General features: G+C 45.8%; 1 protein-coding gene across 6 annotated transcripts in view; it reads right to left on the reverse strand.

Annotated features, from left to right (window-relative positions):
- Positions 1 to 7,075: 7,075 nt before the first annotated feature.
- Positions 7,076 to 13,902, reverse strand: part of PLCD4 (phospholipase C delta 4) — a 52,482-nt gene continuing 45,655 nt past the window's right edge. For all 6 annotated transcript variants that reach the window (XM_044303554.1, XM_044303553.1, XM_044303552.1 and 3 more), the window contains 2 exons: positions 10,361 to 10,510; positions 7,076 to 9,350 (listed from right to left, as the gene is read on the reverse strand). In XM_044303554.1, the coding sequence (XP_044159489.1) occupies positions 9,235 to 9,350; positions 10,361 to 10,510 (266 nt within the window). In that variant the 3' untranslated portion in view covers positions 7,076 to 9,234. The remainder of the gene's footprint in view (positions 9,351 to 10,360; positions 10,511 to 13,902) is intronic.

Raw genomic sequence — 13,902 nt, forward strand, 5'->3', positions numbered from 1 at the left:
TCCCCATCACCATGGGAACGCCTCTATGTTAGAATATACTGTCGGATATGAGTTACATCGTGAAAACTCATAACCGACAGTATATTCTAACACAGAGGCGTTCCCATGGTGATGGGGACGCTTCTAGTTAGAATATACTACAAACTGTGTACATGACTGCCCCCTGCTGCCTGTCAGCACCCGATCTCTTACAGGGGGCTGTGATCAGCACAATTAACCCCTCAGGTGCCGCACCTGAAGGGGTTAATTGTTCTATCATAGCCCCCTGTAAGAGATCCGGGGCTGCCAGGCAGCAGGGGGCAGACCCCCCCCCCCCTCCCCAGTTTAAATTTCATTGGTGGCCAGTGCGTCCCCCCCTCCCTCCCTCCTATTGTAATAATAACATTGGTGGCAGTGTGGGCGGCCTCCCCCGGCCCCCCTCCCTCTATTACATTAATAACATTGGTGGCAGTGTGCGGCCTCCCCTCTCCCCCCCCCCCCCATCATTGCATTGGTGGCAGCGGAGTTCCGATCGGAGTCCCAGTTTAATCGCTGGGGCTCCGATCGGTAACCATGGCAACCCCAGGACGCTACTGCAGACCTGGTTGCCATGGTTACTTAGCAATAGTAGAAGCATCATACTTACCTGCTGGCTGCTGCGATGTCTGTGTCCGGCCGGGAGCTCCTCCTACTGGTAAGTGACAGGTCTGTGCGGCGCATTGCTGTCACTTACCAGTAGGAGGAGCTCCCGGCCGGACACAGACATCGCAGCAGCCAGCAGGTAAGTATGATGCTTCTACTATTGCTAAGTAACCATGGCAACCAGGACTGAAGTAGCATCCTGGGGTTGCCATGGTTACCGATCGGAGCCCCAGCGATTAAACTGGGACTCCGATCGGAACTCCGCTGCCACCAATGATGGGGGGCGGGGGGGGGGGGGGTTTGAGAGGGGAGGCCGCACACTGCCACCTTTGTTATTAATGTAATAGAGGGGGGGCCGGGGGAGGCCGCACACTGCCACCAATGTAATAATACAATACAGGGAGGAAGGGGGGGGGGGGGCGCACACTGTGCCACCAATGTTATTATTACAATAGAGGGATGGGGGGGACGCACTGGCCACCAATGAAATTTAAACTGGGGAGGGCGGGGGGTCTGCCCCCTGCTGCCTGGCAGCCCCGGATCTCTTACAGGGGGCTATGATATGCACAATTAACCCCTTCAGGTGCAACACCTGAGGGGTTAATTGTGCTGATCACGGCCCCCTGTAAGAGATCGGATGCTGCCAGGCAGCAGGGGGCAGTCATGTACACAGTTCGTTGTATATTCTAACTAGAAGCGTCCCCATCACCATGGGAACGCCTCTGTGTTAGAATATACTGTCGGATCTGAGTTTTCACGAAGTGAAAACTCAGCTCTGAAAAAGCTTTTATGCAGACGGATCTTCGGATCCGTCTGTATGAAAGTAACCTACGGTCACGGATCACGGATGCCAATCTTGTGTGCATCCGTGATCTTTCACGGACCCATTGACTTGAATGGAACCGTTGTCCGTCAAAAAAATAGGACAGGTCATGTTTTTTTGACGGACAGGATACACGGATCACGGTCTCGGCTGCAAAACGGTGCATTTTCCGATTTTTCCACGGACCCACTGAAAGTCAATGGGTCCGCGAAAAAAAACGGAAAACGGCACAACGGCCACGGATGCACACAACGGTCGTGTGCATGAGGCCTAATGTATGGCAGTGTTTCCCAACCAGTGTGCCTCCAGCTGTTGCAAAACTACAACTCCCAGCATGCCTGGACAGCCTTTGGCTGTATGGGCATGCTAGGAGTTGTAGTTATGCAACAGCTGGAGGCACACTGGTTGGGAAACACTGATGTATGGCACTATCTGGGCACTGAGTGCCATTATCTGGGTGCTGTATTATTTTCTTCTTTATGTGTAATATATACTGTAATAATGTGTATTTTATAAAAGCTATATTGCGCGCCTGAACAGTGAGAGTCGCATGCAAAAGCAGGTGAGTTTCAAGACAGCTATGTATCTGGGTAACCTATGCCACTATCTTGACACATTAATATACAATGAGGCAGCCACGTGAAACAAGCAGGTGAGTTACAGGAGAGCTTTTGATCTGGGTAATGCTGGACATTATCTGGGCGCTGGTGTATTTATCAGAGTCCTGTTTTTTCTTTTGTATATGTAATATATAATGTGTATTTTTTTCAAGACTTTGATAAAAATGCACATTATATATTGTTGTATTATGCACCTTAACAGCAAGCCAGCCACAAGAAGCAAGGTAACATATGGCACCAGGCTGTCATATCGGAGCATTATGTTGTTAGCTATCACTGGTCTAGGCCCTCTGTGGCATTATCTGGATGCTTTTTTTTACTTTATCTGCTCTATATACCCGACAGAACACTGTATTTTTGTCTTTTATGATATCTATATATGATATATACTGTATATATACTAATGTGTATTTTTTTCAGGACTTTTCCTGTCTCCACGCCTGACGTATGGTAAGCCGCCTTCACCCAGTAAGCGTATGATTTCATGTCCGTATGGATGCAGCTCGTCCCCCGACACACACAGCATTTACTGTCATCTCTAGTGTTACTGGTCCCTGTCTACTGAAACCAGTGGAGCCAACGTTAATCTGCCTCTTATTTTCATTGATCGCCTGTATTTGGTCCCTACCTGGAGAACAGAAATACAGCTGGGAAATAGCGCAACCCAGTTCATCTATTTTCTTACTCCAGGTCTATGTTTTTAGGCCATTCAATGGAAGCTCCAGTCTATAAAGTAATCACTTATGGAAACCGTATTTGAAGAAGGGCTCACACATAGACGGTGCCGACGTGAAGAAGGTGCTTTATTTGAAAATATCCCATGGTCAAGTGGAAAGACAATGTTACACAAGATGCATTTCGTTTCCCAAAATTTGCTTTGAAGCCAGGGGTCAGCAACCTCCAGTGAAACTACAACTCCCAGCATGCTCCATTCACCGATGGGGGAGTTCTATGAGCAGGTGACCAAATGTGCATGCTGGGAGTTGTAGTTTCACAAGAGCTCTAATGCTGGAGGTTGCTGATCCCTGCTTTAGACACTGCCAAACATGCAAAGCTCACTTGACATTCATTGCTGACATTCATTGCTTGTCTGAGATAGTGGTATGAGAGTATATTACTATGGCATTTTTATCATTAAGTATACTGCTACGTTGCAGTGGGTAAAGGAGGAAGGGTGCATTTCCAGTCACAGAGCATATACATTTTTATCAGGCCGCCCATGCATATTAGATAGCTGACAGCTGTCTCTTCCGACACTCCCACACACGCATGCTTGGTTCAGACAAGCATGCATGTATCCTGAATTGGGAGAGGGAAAGCTGCTTCCACAAGCCTCTGGACTGGCCGGATTGGGTTGCTGAAATCCAACATACCCTTAATCTCCCCTGACATCGGCCATCACAGATGAACATCTGTATCCCTGGATGAACTTTGCTCATTGTCACCCCTTGCTGGGTGTTATGCATGTTGTATGTGTATGCAAGTGAAGGAAGGGGGAGCAAAAGCGATTGTGGGTACACTTCGTGTGGTTGTCACTTTACAAACCCAAAAGACAAAGCAGTACTGCCTCTAAGGGCAAGAATGTAACTGCTACCATACTGCCCCCTTGAGGTGGCCTACAGGACTGGCATCACTCCTTGAGGCTGGATATTATAAATGTATATAATGAACCATCATGCTCTGGTGGTTTCTGCGGTCAAGCTAAAAAGTTATAAAAATGAAGTCAGAGGTTGGTCCGGGGACCCGGTCAGCACCCATTGCATATAGTATTACAAATACAAGACCTGGCGAGTGTATGATGCATAGGATGGGATGGATCAAAGGTCTGGGAAGATTTGGGGGGCAGCATCCAATGCACAGAGACCACCCCTGCAAATCAGGATAAAGCACAGGTCCGACATTTGATTATATGGTTAAATCGGGGTGCCATTCACCCCATTGCATAGCAGAGGACTATAGGCCCACAGAGGAGCAGAGACCTCATCACAGGTATAGGGTTCACCTATATCATGCTGGACATACGATCCAGCAGCTCGCATACCGGATTTACAGTCACTGAATGCAACCCTAACGTCTATTCACTTCATACATGAGAGCATTAATACCTACAGAGAACATCTTCACACCAATGATTCCTGAATGGAGCAGCATGCAGATAGAACAATCATCACTCATGGCCCATCCAAAGTTCTGGATCTACAAAAATAAATCTTAGGATAAGGCTACATGGTGACGGCGGGCAGCATCGCATCGCAGCCCTACTGACAGAAGCATTGCCTCACAGCCATTGGCCTAAGCCAGCACCGTGCAACACGACAGCCCCGGACAGAAAGGACACGCCCCTGCTCTAGTGCTAAATGCAGCCTTCCATAGGCATGACGTGTCGCCAGAATGTAAGCAGGCGATTAGGGCATATTTAAGGATTGTAAGCCCTCGCGGGCAGGGCCCTCTCTCCTTCTGTACCAGCTTGTACCTCGTCTTGTTCATGCTTATTGCAATTGTTTTGTATTATGTTTGTGCACCGCTTATCATATGTACAGCGCTATGGAATGAATGGTGCTGTGTGTGCTCGAGCGCGTGTCGCAGCCAACAAACGTGCGGGGAAGTACTGGTACTCACTGTAATGCCGTAGCCATGTTGGTTACTGGCATTACATTGATTGGCTGGCCGGAACGCGTCATCGGGTGCTATATCGGAGCCGTCGTTCGACTCAGTCTTAGTCAGGGAGAGCTGCAGCAGAAGGGACAGATAGTGTAGGGACAGGAATATATATATTTTTTAGGCAGGGTTTAGTGTTAAAAAGGTGTTAGAGACCCAAAAGTCCTTTTAAGGACTATTGTTTTATCTGACTGCAATATATATTATTAGCGCAACCTGCGCTAAATTGCATGCAATTGTTTGGCCACTGGTGACAGTGACACAACCTCTGCTACATCTCCTGTATAACGTTTGCGCCTCCTAAATATCTGTGACATTCAGTCTAATATATTTGCGCATACACTTACAAAACCTGTGCTACTGTACGTGTGACATACTTGCAAGCATATATACCATTTAAGTGGCCGTGCTGCTGATGCTGCAGGCAGAGGCCGTGGTGAAACTGTGCCTGCTGCCAAAGCACAAGAAACACACTCATCGACGATACCTAGCTTCATGTCCCAGTTTGAAGGGCGACCAGGTGGTCGGTTGGATTGCAGCAGATAATGCTTCCAGTCGGTTAAGCACCACCCTGTCTTCCACGAAGTCCAGTCTCAGTAGCCAAGAGTCTGGTCAATACAATCCTCACCCTGATCCTCCTTCCTCCCACCATGGAGAGTCTTGGCAAACAAGTGATCCCACACTCGGATATTCCTAGGACCTCTTTTCATCGCCATTCCTTGATTTGGGCCTCTCGCCAAGCACGCTTGAAGAGGGACATGAGGAGATCTTGTGCCCTGATTCCCAAACTCTGGAGCATCCACAGTCAGAAGAAGATGACGGTGGGGAACGGCAATTAGTGTTTCATGAGGTTGAGGATGAGACACAGTTGTCAATAAGTGAGATTTTTGTTAGGTCAACAAGTCAGGGGGATGACCAGAGTTAGGAAGAGGAGGTGGTGGACGATGAAGTCACTGACCCAACCTGGGAAGGTGGCAAGCTGAGCGAGGACAGCAGTACAGAGGGGGAGCGATCCGAAGCACTGCAACAGGCTGGAAAAGGCAGTGGGGCGGCAAAAGGGAGAAAGCGGGCCACACCGAACAGGCCCGCAACTGTTCCCCGGAACACCCCCTTGTGGCAATCTCCCTTGCCAAGGGGTAGGTGTTCCGCAGTCTGGCGCTTTTTTGAAGAAAGTGCGGACGACAAAAGAATTGTAATTTGCAAACTGTGCCGTACCAAACTGCGCAGGGGCGTGAACACTAGCAACCTCACCACCACCAGCATGATCCGCCACATGGCATCAGCATGATCCGCCACATGGTGTGACCCGTCTGCGGGTCACACCACTGCCTCCTCTTCCCCAGTGTTATGTGCTGGCCAATCCCCTGTCCAAGACGCAGGCCCGGATGCCTACCGCCCTGCACCTGGACCTTCGCAAGCACCATCAGCGACCACATCCACTTCTGTGTCCCATCGCAGCGCACAGATGTCTATACCCCAGGCCTCTGAACGAAAGCGCAAACACTCAGCCACCCACCCACAGACCATAGCACTAAATGCGCACCTTTCCAAATTGCTGGTCCTGGAAATATTGCCATTTAGACTTGTGGACACTGAAGTTTTCCGCAGCCGTCCCTTGTTACTCAGTCCCCAGCCGCCAATATTTTTTGCGGTGTGCAGTCCCAGCCTTACACCAGCATGTGTCCCGTAACATCACCCATGCCCTGACCAACACAGTTATTTGGAAGCTCCATTTAACGACTGACGCATGGACAAGTGCTTTCGGCCAGGGACGCTACATTTTCCTGACGGCACACTGGGTGAATGTTGGGGAGGCCTGAAGCGAGTCGTACCCTGGGATGGCACAGGTGCTACTGACGCCAAGGATTGCGGGCCCTACTTCCATCAGGATTTCCGCCACCACCTACATTAGTGACGATAACGCTATTATCAGCGTCACCATCCCACTTCTGTGTCTACTCAAACGCTCGCTGCTCACAATTAAGGACGACACTTTGCATGTGGAAGAGGTGGAAATGGGAGAAGACACAGGGTGATAGCCAGACCACCCTCAGTTCATCTTCTTAGCGCAAATTGGATGATGATGAGGAGGAGGAGCAGGAGACGGTTGCCTCCGCTACAGAGGGTAGTACCCATAGCAGGTTTATTACATCTGTTCAGCATGGATGGGCCGAAGAGGAGGAAGAGAATGAGGAGATTGAGAGTCATCCTCCTGATGAGGACAGCGAAGTCTTGTCTGTTGGGACTCTGGCACACATGGCTGACTTCATGTTAGGCTGCCTTTCCCGTGACCCTCGCGTTATACGAATTTTGGCCAATACCGATTACTGGTTGTTCACCCTTCTCGACCCCGGCTACAAAGAGAACTTCTCATCTCTCATTCCTGTGGTGGAGAGGACGAGCAAAATGGTGCAATACCAGAAAATCCTTGTGGAAAAAATTGCTCCAAAAAACGCTGACGGCAGAGTCCGTAGGTCTCTCCTGAGGTGTATATCCCCATATCATGGGTATGTAAACATTTTATGCTCTGGTGAATCTTTGGGGATGTGTTTACTGGCTCTGGTACTTAGCTATACCCACTTAGGTTATCCATGAGCGAACGTTGCTTGTGTACCTCAGCCATATTATTATGTATATGGAGTTTTAAGCTGTCACTATATATCTATATTTCTCTGTGGTATTTGACCATTGATGTGGTGATCTCTTATGCATTTGCCATTTAACTTTTTTTAGTTGTTGTATGTTCCCATATATACATATTTACTGGAACCATTACACATCCGTATATTGCTGTGTAGTCTGTGACCATTTATTGATGTGGTGTCTCATTATATGCACTTGCACTTTAGTATCTTTTGGTGTTTTTTTGCCCCTATATATACAAAGTAATTGTGGTCACGGACTTGCAGGCAATATTGAGGCACCCATTGTACTCTCCTTTTTTGCCTCTATTCCTGTACTCCATTCCTTCCCTTTTAGTGTTTCACCTGTGCTGATATGCCTCCTCAGATGCAGTCATTTACTTATCTGTTGTATCACGTTCTCGTTCATATATGTTATTTATTCAATAAAGGATTTATTTTTTGACGATATACCCGTTTAATCTCAGTTCATTTTTGGTGTTTGGTGTATCTATGTACACTGAGTGGGTTTTTACTTACTCTTTCTGGGTCTATTTACCATTTATGTGTATGTCTATGTTTTGTGTAACCTATTTGTAATAATACATTTCTATAGGGGAGCATGTTCAGCAGAACAACTCACACTTAAAAAAAAAAATATACAAATCTGTCTGCCTCCAGCCACCACTAGGGGGAGCTCAGAACTGTATACATTGAAATCTATAATAAGACAGTAAGCAGCAAGTTTAGTGCTCCCCCTAGCGGTGGCTGCAGGTAGCCAAAATACTATGTTTTATAAATGCCCAAGATTTGGAGCCCTGTATAATGGGTATATTAAGCAATTAATTATAACATAATTATGAGGCAAGACCGTCTACAAAGCGTGTCACTTGCTCTGGAGGACCCAGCATATCCATGCATTACATGGGCAACCTGCTGATTTCAGTAAGAATTGTGGTGGTGCTATAGGTTCTTACTTGCTGGTTTTCTCATAGATGACAGCTGATCTCTGGGGGTTCTTCTAACATAAGGGCCCATTTTATCAGTTTACAGCCCCTGCGGATTACCCCTTTAAGCTGATGGCTGCAATGCAAGGCTTTTGCGTTGAGGCTATGACAACATACAACCTTGTACTGCAATGCCCCGACAAAAGTGGCTGCGTGGACCTAGCCTTATGGAAAGTGTCACCCCATCCTTCCACTGACAGCACGGTATATAGAGAGTTCAGTCTGCGGAGCGCAGATACACACGTCAGAAGAGCGCTCTAAAATACTGTTTAATACTTCACGGTGCCTTTGTTGAACATTCCTCCATTAAAGGGGTTTTCTGGGCGAGATTTCCCATTGATAAATGCCCTATTAGGGCACCTTGAGCTAATGGGGGGGGGGGGGGGTCCTTTAATTGGGGCCCCTCTCTGCAAGCTAAAGTGGTGGGGTGTCTCCAGCACTGATTGAAGTCAATGGATCCTTTGCAGTCATTTACGTAAATATCTATTCACTTTGCGGTCGCCCTGGCGATCCCATCTGATCATGTTTGGTCCCTGCCATTGACTATCCCCCAGGGGCCCCACAATCTGCAGATCAAACAACCCCATTAATGGAGGTCATATTGCAAGATGGCTAACACTGTTCACGCTGCAGGGGGCAGCGCCGAGGTCCAGCTCATGGCTTGGGTTACAGCGGGAACACTATCTTCATAGGTTAATCAGCAACATAACATTTTCAATAGAATAGCACCAAGTACACCTCTGTACATTAAATACATAAAAAATAACACCATGTACAAGTATATACAACATAGCGTTCTGTGGGGGAGGGGGAGTGCAAAATATAGCGGAACAGCAGTAAGGCCGAGCTTCAGGACTGTCACTGGACATACAAGTGGTGGCCTATTAACCCTCTGTGTCCTGCACTGGATTTGCGCTGTCTGTTATACGGATGTAAACAAACAGGGAAGCTGGTGGGATTTTAGTGCCGTCCTTGGAAAGGAGGTGGATGTGGCGGTAACCTGTAGGAGAAAAAAGCATGTAAATTATAGAGAAATGTATGTGGGGGGTGCTTCACAGGAATTGGAAATATACAAGCGCATCTACCAAAGGATAGGCCGGAATACCATCAGGAATTGTACAGCGGCATGTATGGAGGAGTATATCTATAGCGGGTGCAGAGGTTGTGGTCGCATCTTGGTTCTGGGGCCTAAAAGGGCCTTCTTTCCCCTATAATGAGACCAATACTAAAATAATGTGTGATTTTTGGGGGTACACTGGGGCCCAGGAGCTTTATAAGATTTAAAGGACAGCTCCACTTTTCACTAACACCTTACAACATTTCACAGGTGGAATCTACATAAAATTTTGGGTAACATTGTCAATCCTTTGTTTCATCCATCTTGCACTGATTTTAAGTTAAAAGACGTTTTCTTCTGTAAATCCAGAATTCTGCTGGTTTCCTGTGACCAGAGAGCAGTGCATCGTGGGAGCTCAGGGGATAGTTACAATGTTACAGCTGAGGTGGTAGGTCATGTGACAGACAGTGGGCGGAGCTAAACTGCTTTCAGCTCCCAAAGACATATGTTTGCAACCTCAACCTTTAAACGGGTTGCTTGGGATAAAAAAAAAAAAAAAACATGGCTGCCTTATTTCTGGAACAGCACGACACCTGTCCATAGGTTGTGTCTGATATTGCATCTCGGCACCATTGAAGCTGCAATACCATACTCAACCTATGGACAGGGGTGGTGCTGTTTCTGGAAGAAGGCAGCCATGTTTTTCTATTCCTGTACAACCCCTTTAATATAAGAAATAGCAATAGCATTTCAGTAGTATCAACCACAATTGGGAGCCCATTCACCAGCCAGTGAGGAAAATAAGAAAGGGGTGCAGGGACGTCCTCTAAATTCACAGTAATTTGTATCAATGGACGGAGCTAGCTCACCATAAACATGCATTTGCGATAGGGTACATACAAGAACTTGCAAACAGTCAGAATGCGTATAGGTCAGAGACATCAGGCGCTCACCTGACTTGATGCTCTTGAATGGGAGGGTATACTGTCCGATGAAATCGTTCCTCGTGGTCTTGTCATAGTCTTCTACCACGAACCTCACGAGGGCCAGTTCAGGGATGTGGATCTTGAATTGCAGTGTCTCGTACCACATGGGGTTAAATCCTTTAGATGGAAGGACAGACGGTGTGCAGTTACCTCTCGCCTATGCTTGGCTACATGAAATATTGATGAGATCTGCAGCCTACAAATTCACTAGGAGTCCAGGACATCAGCCGTTTACTAGCAGATGTTATAAATGGGGAATGCACGCAGAGTCTCCGCATACACGTGTAGTGCAATTACCGCTTGTCCATTGATTTTTTTATTTTTTTTTAAGGTTTACTACATATCCTTCGGGTCAGTTTGTAGTCCCTGTTGTCTACATGCAGAACCTTTTTGTTGACAGTCCTGCAGCCTTCCCATACTAAGGGTATGTTCACACAGCCTATTTTCAATGCATATTTTGTTGCGTATTCTGCACCGAAGTCCACTTGAAATGCGCCCCATAGATCATACTGTACGGATTTTTCCACGTGACCTCCGATTTCCGCTGGGGATTCTGCATGTGCCCTAAGTGGGGCCCTGCAAGTCCTATAATTGGCTGATTTTCCTGGTGTTTCTATGGGGGCGTGTGAACTTCTGTAAACCATTTTATTTATTGCGTCAATGCATCTAAAATTAACCAGCTTTGCAAATAGACTTAATGCTGGGGGGCACTCTGCTATCTGGTGCTGTATGGACTCCTTATAGTCTGTTTACTATACAACTGTAAATTTATTGGGAAAGACTAATAAAAAGTATATATACAAGATAATATAAATCATAAAATGTATGTGGACGTATAAATCAAGGACAAATGTTCAATTTGTTGATCAACCTAAAAATATAAATAATGCAGTTCAAACCTCAGATGTGTAAACACTGGGATATATACAGTGCCTTGCAAAAGTATTCACCCCCCCCCCCCTTGACTTTTTTCATATATTGGTGCCTTACAACCTGGAATTACAATCGGATGGTTTGTGCTTGTGAACAGCAATCTTTACGTCTGACCACAGATCTTCTATTGGATTGAGATCTGGGCTGTGACTCGGCCGTTCCAACACATTTACATGTCTCCCCTTAAACCCCTCAAGTGTTGCTTTAGCCGTGTGTTTGGGGTCATTGTCCTGCTGGAAGGTGGACCTCCGTCCTCGCCTCAGATCACGCACAGAGTGGGGCAGGTTCTGCTCAAGAATATCCCTGTATTTAGCACCATCCATCATTCCTTCCACTCTGACCAGTTTCCCAGTCCCATCCCCCAGTATGATGCTGCCACCACCATGTCTCACTGTGGGGATGGTGTTCTTTGGGAAATGTGATGAGTTGGGTTTTCCCCAGACATAGCGTTTTCTTTGGCCGAAAAGTTCCATTTTAGTCTCCTCAGACCAGAGCCCCTTCCTCCATACATTTCGGGAGTCTCCCACAGGCCTGTTCTCAAACTCACAACAAGACTTTTTGTTTTTAGCTGACAGTAATGGCTTCTTCTGGCCACTCCGCCATAAAGCCCAACTCTATGGAGCGTACGGCTTATTGTCGTCCTATGTACAGATCCTCCAGTCTCTGCTGTGGAACTCTGCAGCTCCTCCAGGCTTACCTGTGCTGCCCCTCTGATTAATGCCCTTCTTGCCCGGTCCGTGAGTTTTGGTGGGCGGCCGTCTCTTGGCAGGTTTGCTGTTGTGCCATGTTCTTTCCATTTGGTTATGATAGATTTGATGGTGCTCCTGGGGATCATTAAAGATTTGGGTATTTTTTTTATAACCTAACCCTGACTTGTACTTCTCAACAACATTGTCCCTTACTTGTTTGGAGAGTTCCTCGGTCTTCATGGCAGCGTTTGGTTAGTGATGCCTCTTGCTTAGGTGCTGCAGCCTCTGGTGTGTATATGTAATGACAGATCATGTGACACTGAGATTGCACACAGGTGACATCATGTCACTAATTATGCACTGTATTGGGAGTTGCAGCAATATCTTGTCTCAGGATAGTTGCATGGATGGCGGATGTACTGATGCTCCTGCGGGCTTTGCCTGGCCAAATCGGGTGGTCAGTTCTTTATAAACTTAAAAGGAGTGCTTGAATGGTGTAACCTGCAGTGAAAAGTATAATTAATACATTCAAGCACTGCTTTTAAGTTTATAAAGAACTGACCACCCCGATTTGGCCAGGCAAAGCCCGCAGGAGCATCAGTGCATCCGCCATCCATGCAACTATCCTGAGACAAGATATCACTGCCACTCCCGACCACGTGGGACACCACGCTATGAGCCGGTGAGCGCAGCAGAAGAAACATGGCGCATCAAGCTGCATCACCAATAACCTGAGCCTACAGATACAGCGGTATAAGGATCGGTAATGTACAAGAATAAGCCTCTAATTATTGGTCACTACATTTAATAATAACTTTATGGAGCAATATCTATAGGATAAAAAGAATCCTCTATATAAAAACGGGCTGTATTGATTGAAACACATTCGAAAGAACCATCAGCGCTACCTACACAATATTTATATACCGGTAGACAATAGCGCCATCAAGATCAATATAACTTGAATTTGTATCTTGATATACCTCGATATATCCCCGTTTTTACACATCTGTAACTATTGTTACTATATTACTATTATTACTATATATTTAGTAATTTTTGCACATATAGGAAACTTGTTTTTAAAGACTTTATCTTCATTTTTATTTCTATTTTTTACTTTTTAATACTTATATTTTTAGGTTGATCAACCAATTGAACATTTGTCCTTGATTTATACGTCCACATACATTTTATGATTTATGTTATCTTGTATACATACAGGTGAAACTCGAAAAATTAGAATATCGTGCAAAAGTCCATTTATTTCAGTAATGCAAATTAAAAGGAATTGCATTAATGCAGCTTAAAATTTGAATTTTGTGAAAACTTTCAATATTCTCGGCTCAAAGTGTCACCCTCTAAGCTGATTATTCCATACCCTCTGAGCAAAGGGGACCTTAGAATTGTGACTTTGGGGTTTCATAAGCTGTAAGCCATAATCATCCAAATTATAACAAATAAAGGCTTGAAATATCTCACTTTGCCTGTAATGAGTCTCATATCTTAGTTTCACCTTTTATTACTGAAATAAATAAACTTTGCACGATATTCAAATTTTTCGAGTTTCACCTGTATTTTTTATTATTCTTTTTCTAATAAATTTACAGTTTTATAGTAAACAGACTATAAGGAGTCCATACAGCACCAGATAGCAGAGTGCCCCCCAGCATTAAGTCTATTTCTACTACGTTTATCCGCGACATTGGGGTGAGTCGCGGGGTAGAGCACCGACCCACGGTTTCCTTTGTTGGGGTAGCCACTGATTTTATTATTATCCAGCTTTGCAAATATACTTCATAAAAAAAATCTCTTACCATTTTCTGTAAACAGTTCAAATGCAGACTGATGTGTCTCCATGGTTACAGACTATACACAAACACTGAT

This window comes from Bufo gargarizans, chromosome 8 (genome assembly GCF_014858855.1).
Source record: "Bufo gargarizans isolate SCDJY-AF-19 chromosome 8, ASM1485885v1, whole genome shotgun sequence".
Lineage (NCBI taxonomy): Eukaryota > Metazoa > Chordata > Amphibia > Anura > Bufonidae > Bufo > Bufo gargarizans.